Source organism: Lithobates pipiens, unplaced genomic scaffold (assembly GCF_037356315.1).
Source record: "Lithobates pipiens isolate NorthernLeopardFrog02 unplaced genomic scaffold, aLitPip1_a1.2 Scaffold_1, whole genome shotgun sequence".
Lineage (NCBI taxonomy): Eukaryota > Metazoa > Chordata > Amphibia > Anura > Ranidae > Lithobates > Lithobates pipiens.
Genome location: NW_027507685.1, coordinates 196617965 through 196645031, shown reverse-complemented (window position 1 = coordinate 196645031; position 27067 = coordinate 196617965). Strand labels below are relative to the sequence as shown.

The following is a 27067-nucleotide window of genomic DNA, read 5'->3' as shown; positions in this document are numbered from 1 at the left end:
CCAAAAAATGCCAAATGCGCAAGTCGCACATAAAAAAAAGCGCCAAGAGTGCGCATGCGCGAGGCTTCCAAGATGGCCGCGATCATCTAAAGCTCCGCTGCCTCGCGGAACGACGGAACCCCTACCGCACGACACGGCTACCCTTCCGCTTCCCGAGCTGTAGGGAGGGACTCCCGGAGAGTTGGGGCACATTACTGAATGACCGGTGGACTGGCTAAACGCAATCTGGGCCCGCTGTTCGCTTCATTGGACGTGTGGGAGAAATCCAAGATGGCCACCGCAGCACAGCTCCTATCTCAGGACCACAGATCCGCAGGCACAGTGGATTTCAGGTCAGATACAGACTTTCCTCCTCTCCACGCCACCCCAGGCAACCTCAGGGGTCCACCCAAGGAAGCCACACCGTCCCCGGCCTCCACGGTCTCCCTGCTGGAACGCACCCTCCAGGAGTTCTCCCCCTCCCCAGCGGGGACATACAGGGCTGCCCAGGCTACCATGGCCTCCCATGAGGCTGCTCATGCAGACCCAGTCTCCCACATGGATGCCCTGTTTGGCAAATTCTCTGAACTATTGGAAAGGGGCCTCTCCCAAACTGCCTTGCAAATCACGGGGGAATTGAAAGCTGACTTTATTAACCTAGGCTCCCGGATCGAAACGATCGAACATAAAATGGAGGATACCATTGCCAGATCCATTTAAAACTCCAGGCACATTTATTCAGTACAAGAGCAATTAGACCTAGCCATGGCCCGTATTGATGACCTTGAAAATAGGTCACGCAGATACAACATCAGAATTCGCGGGCTTCCAGAATCGATAACTGATGTGTCCAGGGCAGTGCAAGACCTCATTACACAACTAATCCCTGACATCCCAGCTCCTAAGCTTGAACTTGACCGGGTCCATAGAACCCTCGGCCCCCCTAGGAAGGATGGCACTCCGCGTGATGTTCTGGCCAAGCCACATCACTTTTCGGTGAAAGAAGAAGTTATGAAGAGAGCCAGATCCCTGCAACACGTCATATACCAGGGCCACCAGGTTCAGATCTTTGCGGACCTCTCCCCCTCCACCATACAGAGACGGAGAGCTCTGAAACCCCTCTTGCTTGCAATGTCACAAAAAGACATAAAATACAAATGGGCATTCCCATTTGCGGTCAGGTTCACGGATAAAGGGAAGTCTTATGCTTTCTCCACTTTTCCCGAGGGGGAAAAGCTCCTTACCAGGCTGAAAATCATTTCTCAAGAAGCTGATATGGACACTTCTAACCCTGGCCAGAGCTCAAACAAACGGCCCACTCCTAACAGCCCACAATCCCCGTTGTGGACCTCCGGAAGAGCCAAGAAGGTCAAGGACAATGCACTCACCTGAGCAACATTCAGACCCCTTCTCAGACTCTCCATTCTGTGTCTGACCGTCCGAGGTCCTGGAGAGGGCTGGAGGACTTCTCCCCAACCATTGGAAGTATGGTCCTCCACCCTTTTTTGCCCTCCCCTTGCCTAGGACCTGTGCTACCCTCTTCCCCATCGCCTTCAATATTCCGGGACGCTATGCAGTACTTCGTCCATCTACTGGTCTGCCCGTAACCCCTCACATTATTTGCGCCCCCTCAAAATGGGCCCTACGGGCTGCTTGAAGGACTCTTTAGGGGGCTGCAGTCCCCAGCACCCTCCCTGGATATACCATCTCACTTTCTGTTTAATGACCAGCATTCACTGATTAGCCCCAGTGTCTCCTAATCATTATGTTTAGCCGTGCCTTAAGTTCTTTATTGTTGCTTATCTTCTATTGTTATATAATGTTGAATCAACAGATCGGGTTGTTGCCCGACTAGGGGTCCCCAGTTCCGCGAGGGACCACATGTGCAACTCCCCCTCCCTCGGTCTCTCCCGGGCGCCTGAGGGTCGGGACATCTGACCTTATGGGTCGGTTGTTTACACTGTTCTTTCTTGGGATTTCGGGGGGTGTCTCCTGCCCTGATCTCCTCTTTCTCTTCCCAGGAACACTTTCTTTCCTTGCCCTTTCTCCTTCTCTCTCCCCACTAGGTGGTAAGCTACTCCTGTTGAATGTTTACATGACACTATTTTTTTTCTCTTCAGGTCCGGCTGAGCTAACCCAGTTGGCAATGTATTCTGCGAGAAAACCACAGGCCGCCGATCCCAATGCTCTTGCCAAGAACCCCGCTATGGACTGGGTAAGTGAGGTTGCCTTCAGATGCTGGGCTCCCCCTCTGCTCCATGGCTGATCCACAAGCTGCTAGGCTTAAGATAGCCACCCACAACATACAGGGCCTTAATTCCCCCATCAAACGGAGAAAAGCTCTTGATTACTATAAATCTCTGAAACTAGATATAATTCTACTTCAGGAAACGCACCTTCCTATCCGGTATAGTCCCAAGTTCCTTCATGCCCACTTCCCTCAGTTCTACTTAGCCAACGCAGAATCCAAAACCAAGGGGGTGGCCATTTTGATTGCCAAAACATGCAAATTCAATAAAAGTTTTGAAAAGGCGGACCCGGAGGGCAGGTTTCTACTTGTAAAGGGCACTGTGGGGGACCACCTTTATTCCTTGGTCTCCTACTATGCCCCGAACACAGGACAGGTCAAATTCTTTGAATCCCTGCTGCGCACCCTTGCGCCTCTTTTAGAGGGGACGGTCATTGTCGGAGGGGACTCTAACATCGCCTTTGATCAAGGCCTTGACAAATCCTCCTCCTCTCATGCCCGTTTAACCAGGCCCACGAAGGCAAGCCTGCGGATCGCCAAATTGCTTCACGCTTATGGGTTATCCGATGCTTGGCGGGAATTAAACCCCACAAAGAGAGACTACACTCACTACTCAGCACCACACCATTCATATGCACGGATTGACCACATACTTGTCCCCTCCTCGCTCCTTCCCAGGGTGCTCAAAGCCTCCATCACTGACACAGTGATCTCGGATCACTCGCTGGTAATTGTGACAGCCCTCGGGGGTTCGAGTGGGAGACACCCCAGGCATTGGAGGTTAAACGAATCTCTCCTATCAGAGCCATCACGAGTTATGGATCTCGACAAAGCACTGCAGGAATATTTCTCTATTAATGCGACACCTGATGTCTCCCCCGAAACCCTGTGGGCGGCGCACAAAGCGTTTATTAGGGGAAAACTCATTCAATTAGGAACTCAAATAAAACGGGAAAGGCAATCAACCATCCTGAAGCTAGAAGAGGAATACTCTAAACTCAGGGCTCTTCACAAAAAGGACCCCCTCCGCACCCCCACCTCCTTGCTTGACAAGATTCGCTTAGAACTTAATCTCGCCCTCACCACAAAAGCAGAAAAATCGGTTAGGTGGTCTGGCCACAAGTTTTACTCACAGGCGGATAAAATAGGCACACTCCTGGCTAATAGACTCTCCCCTAGAACCAAGCTAAGCACCCTCCCTCGGATCAGAAGTGCAGGACACCCGCCCACGTCTAATCCGGTCACAGTTCTGAATGCCTTTCAGGACTTTTACACCTCTCTTTACAGCAGCCCCCCATCTCCCAAAGTTTTTGGAGGGACTCCCCATCCCTGTCTTATCGGATGTTCACAAACAAGTCATGGAAAGCCCCTTCCAGGTGGAGGAGATATTGGGAGTCATAAAGGAACTCAAAAAAAGCTCCGCCCCAGGCCCCGACGGTCTTTCGATCCCTTACTATAAAGCCTTTGCCAATACGCTTGCCCCCCACCTGGCCAATCTCGGTAATCATACAGCTAATGGAAGCCCCCTAGATCCCCACCTTAACACGGCGTATATCACGGTCATCCCCAAACCTGGCAAGAACTTGGAGGATGTCAGCAACTACAGACCGATTTCCCTCATTAATAATGACCTCAAAATTCTCACGAAAGTTATGGCCAATAGGCTGGCCTCCTTTATCGAACGCTACGTCCACAAGGACCAAGTTGGTTTTATCCCTGGCAGACAGGGACCTGATCAAATTCGGAGGGCGATCGATATTATCTCCATTCTGCAGTCTAATTGGGAAGGGGGACCCAAACAATCTGGCTTCCTCCTTTCCTTAGATATCCAGAAGGCTTTCGACTCGGTCTCCTGGCAGTACATCTTCCAGCTCTTTGACAGGTGGGGATTTGGGGCTCGCTTCCTTGGCTTATTACGGGCCTTATACTCCCAGCCGAGGGCCCAAATTCGAATTCAGGGATACCTTTCCACTCCAATTCCCATTACCAGGGGGACCAGACAAGGGTGCCCCCTATCTCCCCTCATATTTGCAATAGCCATTGAAACACTAGCGATAGCAGTCCGCCACAACATAGACATTGGAGGTGTCCAGTGCGGTAGTCAAACGCACAAATGCGGACTCTTTGCGGACGACATACTGTTATTCCTTACTTCCCCCCTCACAACCCTGCCCAACTTATCCCGAGTACTAGACGACTTTGCCAAGGTCTCAGGCTTGCGGGTTAATTACTCTAAGTCTGTGGCTTTGAATATTTCTCTCCCCACCCTCCAAGTTCTCTCACTCAAACAATCCTTTCCGTTCCAATGGAGTGATACTGCCATCCAATACTTGGGTATCTCCCTTACACCTAAAATGGAGATGTTGTATGCCCACAATTACCCCAAATTATACAGACAGCTGGAAACTGATCTATCCTCATGGTCTAAACACGAACTTTCCTGGCTTGGCCGGATTAACTCCATAAAAATGACCCTTCTTCCCAAAATCCTTTACTATTTCCGAGCCCTTCCGATACCAGTCCGGAAGGACCACCTCTGCTCTCTGCAAAGCAAAATACTGAAATATATTTGGAGCAACAAGGGGTACCGTCTCTCGCAAAACACGCTATTCCTGCACAGACGCAGGGGGGGGCTGGGCTTGCCTAACCTTCACAAATACTACCTTGCAGCTCGCCTAGCCCAACTCTCCACGATCTACTCCAAATACGAGAAACTGGATTGGCTGTCCATTGAACGCTGCTCCGTACCCTCTTTTACACTAGATTTTCTATTGTGGTGCCCGCCCAAAGCCAGGCTGCCCATTATGTCCCCATCCCTCTCTCACTCCTGCGCCCTATGGGACGGTCTCCGCAAAGAGCCTTCCCTAGTATCCACTCTAAGACCCCTTGCCCACATGTTCCGTAATTATGACTTTCCCCCTGGCCTGGACATTGAGGCCTTCAGATGGTGGTTGGACAAGGGATTATACCGGATAGGTCACTTTTTCGATTCAAGGGGTCCGATTTCCCTGGCTCATTGTATTGAACACTTAAAGCTACCAGACTCAGAGAGGTTCCGCTTCCAACAAATATCTCACTTTTTAAACTCGCTTTGGAAGAACAAACCCCTTCCCCCTCCCTTTACTGAATACGAAGCCTGGTGTGGTAAGATCGAGGAGCAGAGGGGTGGTATTTCAGTAATCTATGCGGCTCTCACTGCCCCAACGGGCAAATCCCCTTATATGACGGCATGGGAATCTGATCTCCAGACCTCTGGCAGTCTTGAAACCTGGCAGCTGGCCCTAGCCAGATCCTTTCGTGGGATCCAAAACACCTCACTTATGGAGGCTAGCATCAAATTGATAACCAGGTGGTACCTCACTCCAGCCAGGCTAGCCAAAATCTACCCCACGGCTAACCCCTTATGTTTTAGGGGGTGCCAACTTCGTGGCTCCATGATCCACATCTGGTGGGAATGCCCTAGGCTTCGATCGTTCTGGTCTAAAATCTTTAACTTGATTTACATAGTCACAGGCTGCCGGGTTCCAAGAACTCCAGAGGTTGCGTTACTCAATGCCCCTGCTCCTTTGTTGCCTGGTAACACTCAGAAACTAACATATTTTATACTCTTAGGAGCCAAAATTGCGATTGCCTCCGCCTGGAAGCAACCCAGACCCTCCTTCCTCGCAGTTAAGAGGAAGATATCTTGGATAATGTCCCAAAAAAAACTGTCAGGCATTCTGTCAGATACCACGCCTAAATTCAGAAAGGTGTGGGACCCTTGGGCCCGTTACATGGGAATATCTCTGCTGCCTGGGGTGCCCCCAGGCTCTACTTTAGTAACCAGACCTCACCCCTAAAGCTCCCCCTCTTACATTGAGTGCTAAACATTCTTCCACTGTACCCCTCCACCCTTTTAGGACATAGCTTACCTCCCTTTACCCCTCTGTCCTTCTCTTTTCCTCCTCTCTTCTCTCCTCTGTCCCTCTAGATGTTCTGTGTTTGTGGTTTGCTCAACAGAGCTATAATTGACAGGTTCACCGTACAGTCCAATTGAATGTTGCGGTGCCCACTGTGGACGGCCCATCGAATTCTTTTTCCCTCTGAGAGGGGGGGTCCCGGGAGGGTACTCCCCCATCCTGGCACAGCAAGTTCCCTCTTAGGGGTGTCGGCTCCTGGTTGCTACCCCTTGCGGTTCTATTGGATGGGCTACCCACGGGGGGTTATCCCGTGTTTTTCTCTTTATTTGTTTAGCCCCTCGCTGAGGCGGGGCAAGATGTCTGTACCCATTGGATTTTGTTTGTCTTTCACTACTGTCTCCTGTTTCCAATACTTACATTGTGACAGCGGGCCCTCCCTGCTGAAGATTGTTTATTATTCTGGTGTATTTTTGTAAGTGCCTTTATCATAAAATAAAATCTTTTGAAAGTAAAAAAAAGCGCCAAAATTGCTCATAAAAATGCACGAAAAAACCCCAGGAAAAGCACTCAAAGACTCTACGCTCAGGTGTGAATGCAGCCTTAAGGAGGGTGGCTACATTCAGCTTATACGACCCCACAGCAAGAGAATATCCTTTGCAACATTGTGTATGATTGGGATGTCTGTTTACGCTAAGTTCACACCTATGTGTTTTTGCACGCCACGTTTGTGCAAAAAAAAAAAAAAAAAGTGCATGCATTTTTTTTTTAAATGCGACAGGGAAATCTCATGGTCTTTTGTTCCCGCTCCCACACTGCATTTTTTACAGGTGTGGGGGTGCCATTTAGAAATAATGGCAGCCTCACTGCGTTTCCGCAGAGCACTGCGTTTTCACTGCGGGTGGTTGCGGGTATCAGGAAGGAGAACCACCACTCCAGGATAGCCCTCCAGGGCGAATGCTCTTCTTCCTATCAAGGTGCTGGCTGATACATACACAATAGGCAGGCAATAGCAGGAAAAAACTCTGGATAGCCGCACACCGGAAAAAGACTTAAAATCCTGTGTTTTTATTTAAAGTCGAGGGTCACATCACATCAAATAATCCACAGCAAAGGAAAAGGGTACAAAACTGTCGCGTTTCGCACTGAAATCAGTGCTTACTCATAGCTGTACCCTTTTCCTTTGCTGTGGATTATTTAATGTGATGTGACCCTCGACTTTTAATAAAAACACAGGATTTTAAGTCTTTTTCCGGTGTGTGGCTATCCAGAGTTTTTTCCTGCTATTGCCTGGTTTCGGGTATCACTTTGATTCCCGCACTCGCACACAGAGGTGTAAACCTAGCCATAAGCTGGATCTTTTAGTGTCACTTTGAACCCCTATTCACCAGTCCAATTATGAATAAATCCTAAAAAATGTGTGCTTACTCTGTCAACGTTGGAGCCTAACAATTCCTCATCAAAAACTTCCATGGCAGGGCAGGATTAACCAATGAGACACTCCCAGAAATGACGGATTCAGAAGGCACTTGAGGATTTCCTTACAAGGAAGCGGTGGTGCAGGCAGCAGATTACTGTATCTAGAACAAAAAACAACATTTTATTATATTTCAGCTTACCAGTCTTTAGATGGGGTGGCTGCATGTTTCCTATTTAGCCCCCCCCCCCCCCCCCCCATGGAGATCCTGCCAGTAACACACTAAAGCCGGCCATACATGGATGGAAATATAGCTGGTTCAGCAGGGACCGTTCGAGTTCTGCACAACCAGCCTGTTGGAACATTTCTGCACGATCAGTGCTGCAGGCTACACCTGGCAGCGCTGATTAGTGTATTCTACAAGTGATTCTCCCATCCACATCCAGTGTGTGAATGGTGAAATTAAGTCCTTTTCTTTCTTTTTTTTTCACTCCGGTGGTTGAAAAAAAAAAAAAAAAAAACACGAATAAATATGCTGCCTTAAGCATCGTACACACAAGCCGAACACTGGCTGAAATTAGTTGTTCCAATAGAAACCGGCTGATTTTTGGCCCGTTTGAACAGATACCTGTTTGACAAAAGCCAATCTCGCAATCGGCTTCTGTCAAACAAGCATGGTTAAAAACCAGCAGCCGATCAGCATCTATAGCTGCAAGCGCTGACCGATGTGTTCTGGCGGGGCTAAGTGGTCCCCCTGTCAGAACACAATAGTGCGGTGTGGGAGATCGCTGTATTAAACCCTGATGGGTTTACTTCCTCTTTGTCTCCCTGCAAAGGTAAAGCATAATGGCCATTATGTGTCACTTACCTGACACAGGAGCCAACAATGTCACCACTGTCCCCTGTAGCACGGAGCGTCCATCTTCTTCCGGGTATCGCTGCTCTGGCCACTCACAGCACCGGAGCAGCGATGACATCACTCTCGCGCATGCGCACAGGAGCCGCCACTAACGGCATATCGCCATTAGCAGCGGCATGCCCAGTGCGCCGCTGTCTACGGCGCATGCACCATAGACAGCGGTGCCTGTCTTTTTGTAAATATCTCCTAAACCGTGTAGGTTTAGGAGATATTTCTTGGACCTACAGGTAAGCCTTAATCTAGGCTTACCTGTAGGTCAGAGTGGTTTGTAAGGGTTTAACATTGCCTGTGTTAGTTCAGCAATCTGTCACTTTTCCTTTCATTCAGCCTGCTAGGTTGAATAAAAAAATAAAACCGAAGCCAGATACAGACGGTTCGAATCTTGACCAGTTCAGTAGGAACTGGCTGAGATACAAACCATGTATGGGCAGGCTGAATAGGAGATCAGCTTGGGTACAAACCAGCCTGTTGGATATTGCATGCGATTATTTCCGCCGGGAGAACGCAACGGTTTCATGGGAGGGATTCCCCCCATTAACACAGTGATGGGGGAATTGCACAAATGTTTTTTCTGTAACCCGTGATTGCAGAAAAAAAAAACCACCCTGTCTTTTGGCCGGCTTTATAGTGTGTACCAGAGTGACAGTGTTTACTCCTCGCACTTGTAAAAGATCAACAGGTTTTTTTCTGGCAATTGTCAGATACCGCGTTTTCCCGAAAATAAGTCGGGTCCTATATAAATTTGGGCAACAAAAGACACAGTAGGGCTTATTTTCGGGGGAGGTCTTACCATGCAATGTGCTGTCTTCTCTCCCCCTCTCTCTCCCTGCCTGACAGGACTCCCCAGTGGGAACGGAGTTAAAATGCTTGTAAAATCCTATAATCCACTTTATTACAGTAGTACATAATGTACAGTGTGTGTTTTTGTAATATAATTGTGCCAAATACCTTCGTTATAGCGCCGCTCTATGCTTTTGTGACCTGACGGAGCTTTCTTCCCTGTATTTATATTACAGAAACACACACATTGGGGGTTATTTACAAAAGGCAAATCCACTTTGCACTACAAAGGCAAACTACAAGTGCAAAGTGCACTTAGGAGTGCAGTCGCTGTAGATCTGAGGGGGACATGCAAGGAAAATAAAAAGCATTTTCGCTTGTACATGATTAGATGATAAAATCAGCAGAGCTTCCCCTCATTTCAGATATACCCCTTCGATTTACAGCGACTGCACTTTCAAGTACACTTTCAATGCAATTTGTAGTGCAAAGTGGATTTGCCTTTCATAAATAACCCCCAATGCACATTATATAATAGAGTAATACTATAATAGAGTGGATTATAAGACTTTACAAGCATTTTAAACTAGGGCTTATTTTCAGGGGAGGGGCTTATATTGTAGCCTTCCTGAAAAATAAGGCTAGGTCTTATTTTCAGGGTAGGTCTTATTTTCGGGAAAACACAGTATAACAAAACACTTTCAAGGGTATATTTACAGCAGAACTCCAAGTACAAAGATTATTGTAAACAAAGGTTACCCGTCCTCATCTGTAATATGTTGCCGGGTAGCTTAACCATTTCAACACCAGACAATTTCACCCCCTTCTTACCCAGGCCAAGTAGCAGCTTTCAGCCCTGTCACATTTTGATTGACAATTACTCAGTCATGTAACGCTGTAGCCATATGGAATTTTTATTTTTTAGAAAGATAAAGCTTTCTTTTGATGGTATTTAACCACTTGGCTATCGGGCACTTTCACCCTCTTCCTGCCCAGACCAATTTTCAGCTTTCAGCGCAGTCACACTTTGAATGACAATTGCGCGGCCATGATACACTGTACCCAAATTCAATTTTTATCATTTTTTTCACATAAATAGACCTTTCTTTTGGTGGTATTTAGTCACAACTGGGTTTTTCTATTTTTTTGCTAAATAAACAAAAAATACAGTAGATTTAAAAAAAATAAAAAAATAAAAGTTTGGTATAAAATTTTGAAAACAGGTCATTTTTCTCCTTCACTGGTGTATGCTGATGATATAGCACTGATGAGGTGGTACTAATGGGCACTGATAGGCAGCACTGATAAATGACACTGATTGGCAAGACTGATGGGCACTTATAGGTGGCTCAGATTAGCAGCACTGGTCATGGTCTGTTACAGGGGCCGATGTCCCTGTAATAGAAGCCGGTTAACGTGTTCCTTCTTTTTGCCTCACGCTGTCATCATGAGGAAAATAACCACTTTACAAACAACCACTTTACATATTATGTTATATATACTGTGATTCTGTACTTGCCAAATATGCTGCAGAAATCTCCCTCCACTGAGTCTGGCTACATCCATTTTAACGGTGGGCAGCTGAAGCTGCTGCCTGTTCACTTCCTGGATTTACACAGACGCACAGAGGCACACCTCCAACTCTGCAGCTCTGATTGGCCCTCTTATGACTCATCCCCCCTCCCTTCCTGGTAAACTCTCACAAGAGTGAGAGCAAGAGCTGTGCACAATGTCATAAGCCTAGGCTAATGGCCGGACAAGAAACAGGAAGTGGGCTGTATAAGGGAAAAAAAATGTTTTACTATCCAAAGTTAAAACAACAAGGGCAGAAGATGGACAGTTGAAAAAAATGACTGAAGGTCTGCTTTATGTGGATGTCATGACTTCCTGGAGTTTAGGTGGTTAAATCAGAATGATGGGTGCAGCTGCAGGCATCATTCAGATATCTTCTTTTTCTGCCAGTGATTCCCTGGCATGTAAAATCAATCACAGCGGCTGTTTGGGATGTCACCCCCCCGCCCCTCCACTCCCGCCGCCCTCCGGTACTTCTTGATGTAAACACTACCGTTTCCTCGGCTGGGAAACTGAGATGTCTTTTTTTATTTTAGGCTTCCCAGCCTAGAGGCGAGATTGGGGACGTATAGACCCCCAGATCTCGCTGTTAAAAGGACCTGTAATGCCCTATTCCTATTACAAGGGATGTTGTCATTCATTGTAATAGGAATAAAAGTGATCAGAATTTTTTTTCTAACATTTGCTTACTGGGGACTTAAAACCCCCCTCCTGCCCAGACCAATTTTCAGCTTTCAGCGCTGATGCACTTTGAATAACAATTGCGCGGTCATACAACACTGTACCCAAATGAAATTTTAGCATTTTTTTTTAACACAAATAGAGCTTTCTTTTGGTGGTATTTAATCACCATTTGGGTTTTTATGTTTGCTAAACAAAAAAAAAAAAAAAAAAAGACAGAAATTTTGGAAAAAAAAAAGTTTCATAGTTTGTTATACAATTTTGTAAATGGGTCATTTTTCTCCTTCATTGATATTCGCTGGTGAGGCTGCACTGATGGGCACAGATAAGGCGACACTCATAGGCACACATAAGACGGCACTGGTAGATGGCATTGATAGGCAGCACTGGTAATGGCGCACTGATTAAATTATAGGCGGCACTGTGGGCACTGATAGGTGGCAATGTGAGTTGACACTGTGGCCAGTGATGGGTGGTACTGTGAGCACTGGTAGGTGGCGCTGGTGGGCACTGGTGGTACCTTCACGATTGGGACCAATGTCCCTCTCGCTGCCGCCGGTGATCGGCTTTTTTTACCTCCAAAATAGCCGACTACCGGTTTTGTTTACATCACATGATCAGCTGTCATTGGCTGACAGCTGATCACGTGGTAAGGGGTCGGGATGTTTTTTTTTCACTGTTATTGATGTCACAAGGAATGTAAACATCCCTTGTGACACTAATGGGCATGTGAGAGGTACTCTTTATGGAGAGATTGGGGGGGTCTATAAGACCCCAAACCCCTGCTCTGCACTTCAAAGTATTCAAAACGTCAAGATCTGTGTTTTTGAATACTTTATCTTTCAAAACTGGCGGGTTTAAGATGCCAGTAATCCAGGAAGTGATGTCATGACATCACTTCTGAAATACTAGATCTGAGACCTGAACAAAGCACCGGCTGTATTAGGGCGCCCCAACCCTGCATGAAGGAGCAGAAGGGCACCTTTGGACATCAGCATTGTCAGTCTGGATTGAGGGGAGTGTTAAGCCTAATACATACTACTAGGTTTTTTTTTCATTCAAACCAGCAGGGCTGAATGAAAAAACTGACAACTCAGGAGGAGCTACTGTACTAACACGCTCATGTTAGTACAGCAATCTCCCCTGCTGTGCTATTGTGGTCTTACAGGGGGGCTGGCAGAACCAGACGGTCAGTGCCCTCTGCCATCGGCTGAGAACGCTGATTGGGAGCCAATCGGCAGACATTTTTTGGCCATGTCCCTTCGACAGGAGCCGGCCGAACGTCCAGCTTCTGTCTGATCAGCTGCTGTACACATTGGCCGAAAGTCAGCTGGTTTCTATTGAACCGGCCAATGCCGCCGGACATGCGAACCATCTGTCCAGACCTCATGCAGACTAGATTTTTTTCTGCTGCTCCTTAAAGTGGTTGTAAACCCTCCCCTACAACTTTGTCCCATGAGAATCAGCATAAAACCCTAATGAACACTGCTTGTAGATATCTCCGTACTTGCTTAGTATTGTTGTAATTCTTTTTGTTCTTTAGAATGAAGTCACTGAGCATGCCCAGATCTCCCCTGATTTACAGCACACTCTCTATGTCTTATCTATCTGTTATCAGGACTTCCTACGGCACACAGCACTGAACTCCCAGCAGGCGGCTAATCACTCAGAGCTTCTTTCTACACACCATGTGACCTCACATACAGTGTAAACCGGGGAATGGGACAGCAGTACTGCAGTCTTATCAGCTGAAGCTGATAGGACACATACAGGCAAACACTAGGTAATCAGCACAAGTAAATACTATGAAATAAACAAATCAGCTATGAGCAGGGAAGCAGGATTGCCATAGAAACGTTGGATTGAGAAGGAGGCTTGGTTAACAGTACAGGAAGTGCTCAATGTAAGGGCGGAAATACACTCCACTGTGGACTCAGAAAACAATACTTAAGATGGTGCTGCCTAACCCCTGAAAACAAGTTTTTTAAAGTTTCTTTAAACAGTAATATGCGATTTGGGCTGGATTACAGTGGCTATAGTTTGATAATTACTTATTATAATGGACTAAATGAAAAGAAGCATCAGAGTGGGAGAGTTTACGTCCTCTTTAAGCCTGGTACACATTAATAGTCTTCAGCTCCGATCGGAGCCGCTCTACTAACGATCCAATGTAAAGCGATCTCCCCAGCTGAGCTGTTGTGTTCTGACATGGGGGGCGGATCCCCCACCTGCCAGAACACTCCGGTCAGCACTCTCAGCCATTGGCTTATAATGCTGATCGCCCGTTCATTTTCCAACATGCTCATCTAATAGAAGATGGTAAAAATTATTGTACTTCTCCATGCAAAGAAAAGCCGTCACCTTTGCACTTTTCGGTGCTGTGATTATTCGATAGCTGGGTGAGTCCAATGCTTGCTCCCCCCTGTCTGTTCACTGTGGTTCCTCCTGTTACTGCAGGATATATTAGCCGATGGGAAGTACCACAATGACAAATGGGGAATGCAAGTTTTAGAAAGGTGGAGGCTTTACCTTCCACAAGCTGCTGGGACAGGTAGGTATAATAGACACTTATTGTACAGGAGGGCATTATGTGACATTGTCAGTCTCCACCCTCACTGACATTCTCCAGCACCTGTCCACACCGGCTCTATACATTCCATGTACCGCCCGCCCCATACACGTCTCCTCCATACACACCCCGCTCACCCGCACCTCCGCTCCGCGCCTTACACAACTCACCTGACCCGCTACTATTCACAGGCGTAGCCAATAACCGCGCACAGCTCTATCCTCTACCCTATCGGCACCAGAATTACTCCCAACCAATCAAAAGACAGAAGGACGCTCTCCTCCGCCTATCAGGTTTGCGGCCGTCTACTAAGCGTGTATCCCGTTGGTTGTGGAGATCCCCACCACGTGTTCTTATGTACACCTACGGTAGTGTGTGTAGAGGAGGATGGTATTGGTTGTGTGCGAAGTCTTCCTATATGTTGTGTCTCCCCGATATGTTTTATATTTGTTGTCCTAATGATATTGGAGTAGGTGTGGTGATAAATGGACACGCCCACGAGCATCCTCTCCCCCCACCCTCATTGGAAGGATTTATGGTTGGCCGTATATATGTCACACAGCTCCACTCTGTATGCTGCATGCCTCCCACTATGGAACTTCAGAATGAAGGACACTTAAAGGAGAAAGTGACCTGCAGCTGTGTGTAGCAAAATGTGGGTGTAGCCAAACTCTTAGCAGTGGGAGGGAATAAATGTATACAAACTGCAGGGTTGAGGGGTGCGCAGTGTACCGAGTGCAGGGTTGAGGGGTGCGCTACATGCCGAGTGCAGGGTTGAGCTGTGCATTACGTACCAAGTGCAGGATTAAGGGGTGCACTACGTATCAAGTGCAGAGTTGAGGGGTGCACTGTGTACCATACCGAGTGCAGGGTTGAGAGGTGCGTTAGGTACCGAGTGTAGGGTTGAGAGGTGCGCTACATACCGAGTGCAGGTTTGAGAGGTGCGCTATGTACTGAGTGCAGGGTCGAGGGGTGCGCTACGTACCAAGTGCAGGGTTGAGGGGTGTGCTGTGTACCATAGTTCCAGGGTTGAGAGGTGCACTATGTACCAAGTGCAGGGTTGAGGGGTGCACTATATACCGAGTGCAGGGTTGAGAGGTGCGCTAAAACACAGAGTGCAAAGTTGAGAGGTGTGCTACATACTGAGTGCAGGTTTGAGAGGTGTACTACATACTGAGTGCAGGGTTGAGGGGTGCGCTACATACTGAGTGCAGGGTTGAGAGGTGCGCCACGTACCAAGTGCAGGGTTGAGAGGTGTGCTGCGTACCGAGTGCAGGGTCGAGGGGTGCACTACATGCCAAGTGCTGGGTTGAGAGGTGCGCTACATACTGAGTGCAGGGTTGAGGGGTGCGCCACATAGAGAGTGCAGGGTTGAGGGGTGTGCTGCATACCGAGTGCAGGGTTGAGGGGTGCGCTAAATACCGAGTGTAGGGTTGTGGGGTCTGCTACATACCGAGTGCAAGGTTGAGAGGTGCGCTACATACTGAGTGCAGGGTGGAGAGGTGCGCTACATACTGAGTGCAGGGTTGAGGGGTGCGCCACATAGAGAGTGCAGGGTTGAGGGGTGTGCTGCATACCGAGTGCAGGGTTGAGGGGTGCACTAAATACCGAGTGTAGGGTTGTGGGGTCTGCTACATACCGAGTGCAAGGTTGAGAGGTGCGCTACATACTGAGTGCAGGGTGGAGAGGTGCGCTACATACCGGGTGCAGGATTGAGGGGTGCGCTACTTTATGTGGTTTTGGGATAAGCGTCAAATTGGCATAGAGCATCTCATCAGGGACTTTGTTGCCTTGGAGAATATAATTAAAGAGACTAGATAGTTTAGGAGTGAGAATTCCGCCACTTTTTTATAGTACAAATAGGTGTATCCATCTGGGCTTGGGGCTTTAGAGGATTTTAAGGATTTAATGAAAGATAAAATCTCAAGTTCTGTGCAGGGGGCATTCAAACTTCGTAGCTGTGTCCTCGATAAGGATGGGAGAGATATCGAGTCCAACCAAGAGTCCGGTGTAAGGGATGGATCGGAGTCCGGAGAGGACAGTGGGGCTTAGGATAAGACGGGAAGATCTGTAAAAACTCTTGAGGGCGTGAAACCACTTGTCCCTGTCTGCTCTTCAACGCATACACCTGTGTTGGCTGGAGGGATTGATGTAGTTTACGGGTAAACATAGCTGAGGCAGAGTTACTATGAAGAAGAAACAGAGCCTTGGACCAGCGAAGGGATTTCTCTGTTCATTCAGATAAGACAGTGTCTAATGCCATTCATTTCTGTTTAATTTGCCTCAACACCTCAGGGGAGTGAGATTGGTAATGGATGTGATACAGTTTAATTAGTTCTTGAGTGAGGGTGTTAATTTCAGCAGGTTTTTGCCTCTTCCTAGTGGTGGCCAATTCTATCAGGTGACCTCTCAGAACCGTTTTGTGGGCTGCCCATAAGATTGGGAGGAGATCTCCAAATCGTTTAATATAAAATATTCTTGTAGTCTATCAGTTATTTGTGAAACTATCTCCGGGTTTGTAAGAAGGAAGTTGTTCATTGGCTCCAAGTGGCCATCTGAGGGGTAAGTCCTATGTAGAAGGTATGAAAGGAGACCGTGCGGTGATCAGACACCAAGGGCAAGTGTGGATTGTAACTGATGTGGAGGTAGCAAGTAGGATAGGAGACCTAAATATGTAACCCAGTCTGGAGTAGCTGTCATAGGGGTGTGGGTAAACTCTCTTATGCCCACATTCATAGCCCTCAATGTGTCAATTAAGGGATATTATGCAGAGCCTTATGTTGGAAATGTAGAGCCACTGCGCTTATATAAAGCAATATAGGTGACCGATAGTAAGATAGATAAGAGCTGATATGTGTTCGATATAGGGGACTCTCCTGACCAAGAACCAGATCTTACTTTGCAGGAGTCCAACTCTATGAGTGTTTTGGGAGAATCATGAGGGCAAATCATTGCTTCAATGCATAGGTACCGTCCATAAGGACAAATAAGGGACAATCCCTTGGTCACATTATTAAGCATATAACCAAAAATAAAACAAAGAACTTAACAACAGTAGAACATGACAAAACAAAACTCTAAGGAGCCAGGGGGAAGAAACCCACCTGGCCAGTGTAATACATTTCTGGGACTATCCATTCCAATTCTCAACAAACGCTCCATCTCCCACTCTCCAAAACCGCCAGAGAGTGAATTGGGGAGTAGGAATGGACAACGACCCCCTTTCAGAAAACCGGGAGGGGTGATAGTATCAATGGAGAGCGATTGTGAGTAGGGGGGAAATTCAGACAGCAATTTAGATGGGCGTTAAGAGACTTGGCCAGAAAACAAGGATCATCAGAATTTAACTTAGTGCATGAGTGACAGTCCAGAAAATCTTCAGACCAGCAGGGATCATGCAACTTGGTTTCTGGATCGTTGATGGTTCTTCCGGTCCCGCTGGGGCGATGAGAAGCCCAAATTTGGGTTGGGCAAGGAGTTGAGGTCAGCCTCGGAGTGGTGTGAGGGTCTAGAAGGTCTAGTTTGACCAGCAAGTTCTTACCTTCGAAGAGATTGGTCACTGTGTGGGTTGTGGCGTCATGGGGGACCGAGAGTTTCAATGGGAAGCCCCATCTATAGCGGATGCCAACGGATTGTAGGACAGACGTGACCTCTTTCATCCATCTATCCGAATAGACTTTAATAGCAATCCCGTCTAGTTGGATAAGGGGGTTGTTACGAGATGCACAGAGGATATCCTCTTTCACAAGAAAATCCTTCAGGCACATCACAATGTCTCTTGGGGGTTTTCTGGAGGTGGCTTTGGTTATAGGGCCCTGTGGAGTCTATTGCATGTAAAGGAAGTATCAGCGTGGCCTGGGAGCAAGGAATGAAGTATTTTGTTCACTGCAGAGGGTACATAGTTACATAGTAAGGTTGAATAAAGACACCAGTCCATCCAGTTCAACCTGAGTGAGTGTCTACAATTGTCTCTATTCCTGAACATTGCACACTCACATCAGTCCCTACCCTCAAGGAGCCCACAATCCAAGGTCCCCATTCATATACTAGGGTCAATTTTGGACAGAAGCCAATTAACCTACCTGTTTTGGAGTGTGGGAAGAAACTGCAGTACCCGGAGGAAACCCACGCAGGCACAGGGAGAACCTGCAAACTCCAGGCAGGTAGTGTCGTGGTTGGGATTTGAACCAGCAACCCTTTTTACTGCTAGGTGAGAGTGCTAACCACTACACCACTGTGCTGCCCTAAAAGGGTAGAGGGTAGAGGTACAACCGTTTTAGGTACCCCACGTACCCTGATGTTGTTCCTCCTGTTATGGTTATCTAAGTCCTCAAGGTGGATTTTCAGTTGAAGAACAGTGTCAGCGAGAACCTTGTGCTCTTTGTGTAGATCTACATAGGCTAGATGGAGCTTGTCATGCTTTGTTTCTAGCATGTCAGTCTGGCCCCCTAGTTCTGCTATCTCCTGGGTTAGTGTGCTGGTAGATTTGTGTAGCTCAGCCTGAAATTTATGGGCCAGTTTATTGTACATGGTGGAAAGGCTATCCACCAGATTGGCCTTGGTGAGAAGGGGGGGGGGGGGGTGTACTCACTTTGTTCTGAAGAGGCCAATGGTAAGGCTGCTGGGTCCGGTGGGCCTGCAGGGGCCTGCAACGTCTGGATGCCATCTTGAGACATTGCTGCTTTTTCCTGCATGCGGAGCAAGTATGTCGTTAAAATGGAAGTAAACCCTTCCAAACAACTTTGACCTACAGGTAAGCCTAGATTAAGGCTTACCTGTAGGTCCAAGTAATATCTCCTAAACCTATATGGTTTAGGAGATATTTGCCCGAAAATGGGCACCGCTGTCTACGGCGCATGCGCCGTAGACAGCGGCGCGCATGCGCACTAAATGCGGCAAGTCCAAGAATGGATTTGCCAAATTTGTCGACTCCCGTGCGCATGCGCGGGAGTGACGTCATCGCGGCCTCGCCGTATGACAGCGGCGGAGCTGCGAGGCGCGACTCCCGTGCGCATGCGCGGGAGTGACGTCATCGCGGCTTCGCCGCTGTCATTGGTCGGAGCTGCGAGACGCCACCAGCAAGATGGACGCGGCGGACTACAGGGATCAGCGGCGACTTCGCTGGCTCCTGTGTCAGGTAAGTGACACATAATGAGCTACTATGCGATGCATAGTAGTCCATTATGCTTTACCTTTGCAGGGAAAAAAAGAGGAAGTAAACCCATCAGGGTTTACTTCCTCTTTAAGGACCGCTGGACGGGCTTCATACGATTCTTGGAAGTCGGTATGCACTGTCAGGTCCCGCAGGGGTGCTAGGGTGAAATAAGAGAAAATTCCGTGTGAATTGGCCTTGGGGAGAAGGTTTAAGTCTCCGATTCCCCCTGAGCTCCTGCTTCTAGCGTTTGTCCAACTTTGCACCGTGCATGAGCCCCGCCTATGAAGATTTTTAGTACTGTAGTTTGTCACCATTCCACGAACACGTGCAAATTTTAAAGAGTGACATGCTAGGTATCTATTTACTTGGCGTAACATCATAAAGTGTTTTTTTTTTTAAAACTGTGTTTGCAAAACTGCTGTGCAAATACCGTGTGACAGCGGTGACAGGATGTATGGTGATTTGGTGGACTTTGACAGGATGTATGGTGATTTGGTGGACGGTGACAGGATGTATGGTGATTTGGTGGACGGTGACAGGATGTATGGTGATTTGGTGGACGGTGACAGGATGTATGGTGATTTGGTGGACTTTGACAGGATGTATGGTGATTTGGTGGACGGTGACAGGATGTATGGTGATTTGGTGGATGGTGACAGGATGTATGGTGATTTGGTGGACTTTGACAGGATGTATGGTGATTTGGTAGATGGTGACAGGCCGTTTGGTGGACGGTGACAGGATATTTGGTGATTTGGTGGACGGTGACAGGATGTATGGTGATTTGGTGGACGGTGACAGGATGTATGGTGATTTGGTGGATGGTGACAGGATGTATGGTGATTTGGTAGATGGTGACAGGCTGTTTGGTGGACGGTGACAGGATATTTGGTGATTTGGTGGACGGTGACAGGATGTATGGTGATTTGGTGGATGGTGATAGGATGTATGGTGATTTGGTGGACTTTGACAGGATGAATGGTGATTTGGTGGACGGTGACAGGATGTATGGCGATTTGGTGGATGGTGACAGGATGTATGGTGATTTGGTGGATGGTGACAGGATGTATGGTGATTTGGTGGACGGTGACAGGATGTATGGTGATTTGGTGGACGGTGACAGGATGTATGGTGATTTGGTGGACGGTGACAGGATGTATGGTGATTTGGTGGACGGTGACAGGATGAATGGTGATTTGGTGGACGGTGACAGGATGAATGGTGATTTGGTGGACGGTGACAGGATGTATGGTGATTTGGTGGATGGTGACAGGATGTATGGTGATTTGGTGGACGGTGACAGGATGTATGGTGATTTGGTGGATGGTGACAGGATGTATGGTGATTTGGTGGACGGTGACAGGATGTATGGTGATTTGGTGGATGGTGACAGGATGTATGGTGATTTGGTGGACAGTGATGTGCACACTACATCCTGGATGACAGGTTCTCCTCCTGTCAGTCCTGTGTGCATTTTCCACGTAATAATCCGGCTGATGATGACTGTGCTGCAGAGTGGGGTGTGGTTGGTAATAATAAACCTACCAGGAAGAGCACTTATTCTTATCTACTCTCTGCATCATCATCGCTGCAGCACACACCCAGCGCCTGCAGGGGTATCCCCGCTTTACATTCTATCTACGCTACTATACATGTAGTAAAAATATTATTGCGTCTGCTGCTCCTGAGCCATGTTGTTGAAGCCTTATAGTTTGGCCTCAATACATTTTACGCTCCACAAACATGGCTTCTCGCTGAAGAATTTGGCGACGTGCATTTCGTAAATATTAGCCTCTAGCGGTCGCGCTGCTTTAGCTTAATAGGCGTTCCTCTGTGTCTTAGGCGGGGACAGAAATGTCAAGTTATCTGTTTGATTGGTGGAGAAGGGGCTGGGGGGGAGTGGTTGGCGCTGACACCCCAGAGGCTGTACCCGTATGAGTCAGTTGTGTCCCGCAGCCACCGCCTTGTCCGAAGAGGAGCGGATTCCCGGAACCGAAGAGCGCATCCCCGGGGTGAGTGCAGCTTCTGGTCTGCGAGCATGGAGGGGTTCTCTGATTTGCGGGGCAGTGTTATAGTGATCACACTGAGATGTCAGAGTGGGGGCGGTTGTATTTTATTTATATACATATATTAGGATTGGCCTGAGATCGCCCAATGTATGGCCAGTACTGGCAGTGTGATGGATGTCTTTGAGATCCTGGATCCCCATGCACTGCAAATCTGTCCAATCCCTGCAAAGTGATCATTACAGATAGAGATGGAAGAGCCAATCCTTATCTCCCCATGTACAGGGTGACAGATCCCTCCTTCGCCCCCCATCTGGTTGTATGAGAATATCGTATTGTGTGGAGGGTGTGCTCACCGTGTCCGCTGTCCCATGTCTATACATACAGGTAGGGTGTCCGGAACTTTCCTCGCAAGGGATGGAGAACAATGTAAAATGGAAGAAACTTTCCAATCCAATGATCATCTTTGGGAATCTGGAGCTCAGCTCCCATGTAAAGCTGACCATACACTGTGTGTGATTGTATGATCTCCTATAGATGCAACCCAACTATAGAGGACAGGCCTGAACAGTTCATCTCCAATCAGACATGTCCCCTCTCACTGCATCTAAAAAAAAGGAGATTTGTACAATCAGATTGGAGTGTGTGTGTGTATGTATATATGTGTGTGTGTGTGTGTGTGTGTGTGTGTGTGTGTGTGTGTGTATATATATACACACACACACACACACACACACACACACACACACACACACACACACATTTTTTTTTTCTCAAGGTTCTTCACCATTTTAATGCATCCTATGCATTAGGTGGAGGAACCTTCTGTGCTGCAGCTGCCCCATTCAAGTCTACCCTACTGGCTGATATTACTCTATTAAAGATTAGGAATGTGATGAGTGATTACGCGGCGCTCCATTGTTGCGTGATCAACCACTAATGCCCCGTACACACGATCGGATTTTCCTCCAACAAATGTTGAATGTGAGCTTGTTGTAGGAAAGTCCGACCGTGTGTATGCTCCATAGAACGTTTTTTGTCGGACTTTGCGCCAACAAATGTTGGCTAGCAGGTTCTCAAATTTTTCGCTAACTAAACTTTGTCTTTCCGATCGTGTGTTACCAAGTCCGACACAAAAGTTCACGCAGGAGGAGTCGCACTGGCTTTTGCATTGCCTTAGCTCGTTGTATGTCACCACGCTCTCGCGTTCTGAATTTTGGGCCAACATTTGTGTGACCGTGTGTATGCAAGACAGGTTGGAGCCAAAAACCACGGTTTTGTTGTTGGAAAGTCTGTGTGTACGGAGCATTAGAGTACATAAATGCCCTATGTATTGAGTGAGCTTATAAAAAAAACCTAAAGCTTTAAAAATAAATATACGCATGTGTGCTTCCATGCCCGGCTGTGTGCATCCATAGACACGCACAGTGTGGGTAAGTCCCAACCCCAGCTTCCTTCTCACAGGGGTTTTGTCTAACAGCAACAGGAGCCTATGGCTTCCAATGACCGCCAGTGTCTCCTGTGAGATCAGGAGCTGGAGCCAGGACAGCACTGGGTTGGTGATGGGAAGCAGATTAGGTCAGTGGGGTGTTCTAAGTGCTTGTATACCCTTCCATATACCCAGGGAAGTGACTGGCCTCAGGTGGTCCACAGAGATGAAACAAATTCTCCTACAAAAGTTCTACTTGTTTATCTGCAGTCTTCTTTCTACATCTGTTCAAAGTCCACAATATATAAAGCTTGTCTGAGCGTTCAGAAAAAAGGGGGAGGAGAGCTGAAGTTTCACTCTGCAGAGCTAAGCGAGGAGCGGAAGGGACACGCTATACAGGGATATGCTTTGTTCATATTTGAGATTTACAACCACTTTAATGCAGAGAATGCATTAATACAATGTATATTTCAATGTGTAGAGAACAGACATTGCTGATTGGTTACTATGGGTTTTATGCACATGGGACATCAACCTGCATTCCAGTAAATAACCCTTGAAAGAGCTGCCTCGAGATATCTGCTGCCGCACACACCCAGACTAGTATAACCGCTCCTACCAGCAGCTGGAAATGACAGAACACTGTATAGAAGTCAGTGGGTTTCTCTCTCAGCATCTTCCCTAGAAATCTGCAATAAAACCAACGATCTGAATGGTGTTCACCTGAAACGCGTTGCTTGTTTTTAAGACTATCGTTTTTTGATCTGGTGTTTTTCTGTAGTTTGCACCCCAGTTGAGAAAATCCCAATGAAACCTCATTGTTGGCAAAAAAAAAAAAAAACAACCAATCACTGTAATTGGCTAATAGGAGGTGGAAGGAGCAGAGTCGGGATCTTGACCCAAGAAGCAAAATAAATATATTCATAGCAGAATGGCTCATGCTCATCATATTACATATAGTTTTTTTTTTTTTTTTTTTTTGTACAATGGTTATGGCAAGAATGTTGTCATCCACATAGAAAGTGAGGGAATGTTTTCTAAATGGAGCCATAGATGACCGCTTCTGCACTTTGCATTACCTATATACACTCACCGGCCACTTTATTAGGTACACATTGCTAATACTGGGTTGGGCCCCCTTTTTGCCTTTAGAACTGCTTAAAGAGGAAGTAAACCCCTTCAAACCACTTTGACCTACAGGTAAGCCTAGATTAAGGCTTACCTGTTGGTCCAAGCAATATCTCCTAAACCTATATGGTTTAGGAGATATTTGCCCGAAAATGGGCACTGCTGTCTACGGCGCATGCGCCGTAGACAGCGGCGCGCAGGCGCACTAAATGCGGCAAGTCCAAGAATGGATTTGCCTAATTTGTCGACTCCCGTGCGCATGCGCGGGAGTGACGTCATCGCGGCTTCGCTGAATGCCAGCGTCGGAGCTGCGAGACGCGACTCCCGTGCGCATGCGCGGGAGTGACGTCATCGCGGCTTCGCCGCTGTCATTGGTCGGAGCTGCGAGACGCCACCAGCAAGATGGACGCGGCGGACTACAGGGATCAGCGGCGACTTCGCTGGCTCCTGTGTCAGGTAAGTGACACATAATGAGCTACTATGCGATGCATAGTAGTCCATTATGCTTTACCTTTGCAGGGGAAAAAAAGAGGAAGTAAACCCATCAGGGTTTACTTCCTCTTTAAGGCTCCATGCACACTGGGCTTAAAAAGTCTGTTCTCTTGGGAGTAAAAAAAAAAAAAAAATGCTCATGGAGCATTTTTATTATTTTTTTCTCAAATCGCCTTTCAGGACAACCCCGGAGAAGTGTAAATCCACCTTTTCATTAGGAAACGCATGCCCACTTTAAAAACACCTCCTCTTCCTCCATGGCTTCAGTTATTGTGTTTCCTCCATGGAGGAAGCATGTGCCTGAACCAGGGGAGAGCTACACTCTCTGCAGGGGAGTAAGGCTTACCTTAAGTACTGGTTGTTTTTATCTTTTGACCCCCCCCCAGCAGCATCTCCAGTGGGAGAGGACTCCTGGAGCTCCTGGTCCTTCCATCTCAGGGGAGTAAGGACCCTCGGAGTGCCGGCGTCGGGTGCCCGGTGTCCGCTGGATTAGCGCAGGGAGGGCTCTGTCGCTGCAGGTCAGCGGTGTGGCACCGGTTTCGGCGTCGGGTCCCGGGCGGCGACAGCCTAGTTTACGGTGACGCGCGGGCACTCTGAGGGGGGCGTGGTGCCGTGGTTCAAGCGCCTGAAACGCAGGGATCATGGGGCGGGTCAGGTGACCGCGTGCTTCCGCTTCCGGCCGGCCCTGATGACGCGGTGGCCGGGAAAATTAAAAAAAATTACGGAGCTGTTTGTGTATAGCTGCCTTACTCAGCGATGGAGGAATGTAAGCCAGCTATGGCGGAGACAGGTGCCTCAAGCACCGGTCCAGCCCAGGTATGTAAGGTGCCGTGGCACCCTCTGCTTCACTGTTGGGCTATGTCTTTGTCTGTTCCCCCCTCTTGGGGGCCTGTCGCTGCAGGTCAGAGGTGACTTCGCTCTGACCCTTTGCAGCCTAGTTCTGGGGTCTCACTAGTGGTCTGTTTGGTGGTGGGTCTCTGCACTGGCTTGGTGTTAAGCAACTGGTTGTTGAGAGCTTTTAGTGAGTTAAGCCTGCGTGTCGTTTCAGGAAAAATCACTAGGAAAAGCTAGACCAGGTCAGAGAAAATGTCCTTCTTGCAAGACCCCCCTCAGAGATTCGTGGCAGAAGGCAATGTGCAGAAATTGTATCAGAGAATTGGTGGAAGAGGAAACATCCCAGCAGTATAAGGATTTGTTTTCTTCGGTTGAAGAGCTGACAAACTCCTTGAGTTCAGTCAGGTCCATCCTGATACAAAACCCTCCCGCACAGACCGAGCCTCAGAACTTACCGCCCAGCCCCAGGGCGTCGTCATCCAGACAGGTGGAAACTGAAGAGTCTGGAGACGAAGGGGGTAGTACTCTCATCTCCTTCAGGGATTCTGAGGAGGAGGAAGAGGAAGAAGATAGCAGGGGCTCTAAGTACAAGCTATCACTAGAGGAAGTAGATGACATTCTTAAAGCAATCTACACTACTCTAGAAATTCAAGAAGAAAAAGTACAACTGTCAATTCATGACAAAATGTACCAGGGGTTGGACAAAACAAAACGGAGAGTTTTTCCAGTCCACAGGGTCCTCTCAGACTCAGTGAGAAAGGAGTGGAAGGACCCAGAAAAAGCCCCTTTCTTCTCTAAAGCTCTCAAGAGAAGGTTTCCCTTTGAAGATAAAGACTCAGAGGTTTGTAACAAAAAACCCAGAGTCGATGCAGCTTTCTCGCAGGTATCCAGACGAACGGCTCTAGCCTTTGAGGATATGGGGATCCTTAAAGACCCAATGGACAAAAAAGCTGACTCCATCCTTAAAAAGGCTTGGGATGCTGCGTCAGTCAGTCTAAAGCCAGCTATGGCAGCTATGGTAGTGGCCAGGAACCTGGAATGTTGGGTAGAGAAGCTGAAGAGCCATATTGAAGCGGGGACTCCCCGCAAGGATCTCTTAGAATCCTTTCCACTGATCCTGAATGCGGTCAGATATATGGCAGATGCATCAGCAGAATCGGTCAAACTGGCCGCCAGGTCCTCGGCTCTTGTAAATTCAGCCAGGAGAGCAGTTTGGCTGAAAACATGGTCTGGGGACACGGCCTCTAAGGTCAAACTGTGTGGTCTGCCCTTCTCGGATGACTTGCTCTTTGGACCCGATTTTAGAATCTGTGCTGGATAGGACAGCCGATAAAAAGAAGGCTTTTCCAGCTAAGAAAAAGCAGGTTGCCAAAAAGAATTTTCGTGCTTTTCAGCAGTCCCATAAAAAGGAGCAGGATCGCAAGAGCAGATGGGGTTCGCAGAAGGGCAAGGGTGGAGTCCTCCTTTAGATCTCCCCCAGAGCAGTCCCCCAAGAGCAAGTGACAATCTCTCCCCAGTGGGGGGGAGACTGTTCGCGAAAAGCTGACAATGGGACAGGCTGTCTCCAAATCTGTTCGTGAAGAGCATTGTCGATCAGGGGTACAGGTTGGAATTTTCAGAACCACCTCCGAGCAGATTTTATGTGACATTGCCAAGGGATCAGGAGAAGGCCTCTGCAATGAAGCTTTTATTACAGGAGCTGATACAGCAAGAGGTTCTGATTCAAGTCCCAGTAAACCAGCAGGGCAGGGGTTTTTACTCGCATATTTTTCTGGTGAAAAAACCCTCAGGGAAGTACCGTTTGATCCTGAATCTGAAGGTTCTGAACAGGTTCCTTCGGTACAAACATTTCAGGATGGATACAATTTTTTCCATCACAAAGTTGTTGACCCCAGAATGCTTCATGGCATCCCTGGATCTAAGGGATGCCTACCTTCATTTACCAATTCATCAGGCATCGCA

At 47.8% G+C, this 27067-nt stretch overlaps 2 protein-coding genes across 3 annotated transcripts in view; one reads left to right on the top strand and one right to left on the bottom strand.

The window, feature by feature from the left end:
* Positions 1-18776, bottom strand: part of LOC143981747 (adenosine deaminase domain-containing protein 1-like) — a 73347-nt gene extending 54571 nt beyond the window's left edge. Inside the window, exons 1-2 of one of the 2 annotated variants that reach the window (XM_077479810.1) lie at positions 18653-18776; positions 7552-7703 (exon numbers count right to left, since the gene is read on the bottom strand). In XM_077479810.1, coding sequence (XP_077335936.1) covers positions 7552-7596 — 45 coding nt within the window. In that variant the 5' untranslated portion in view covers positions 7597-7703; positions 18653-18776. Of the gene's footprint in view, positions 1-7551; positions 7704-14231; positions 14368-18652 lie in introns of those variants that run through there. The other variant, XM_077479821.1, reaches the window with a different exon arrangement.
* Positions 18777-21066: 2290 nt separating this feature from the next.
* The window catches only part of CAPNS1 (calpain small subunit 1), a 47895-nt gene continuing 41894 nt past the window's right edge, over positions 21067-27067 (top strand). The window contains exon 1 of the mRNA XM_077479796.1: positions 21067-21228. The gene's annotated coding sequence lies outside the window, so the exon portion shown is untranslated. The remainder of the gene's footprint in view (positions 21229-27067) is intronic.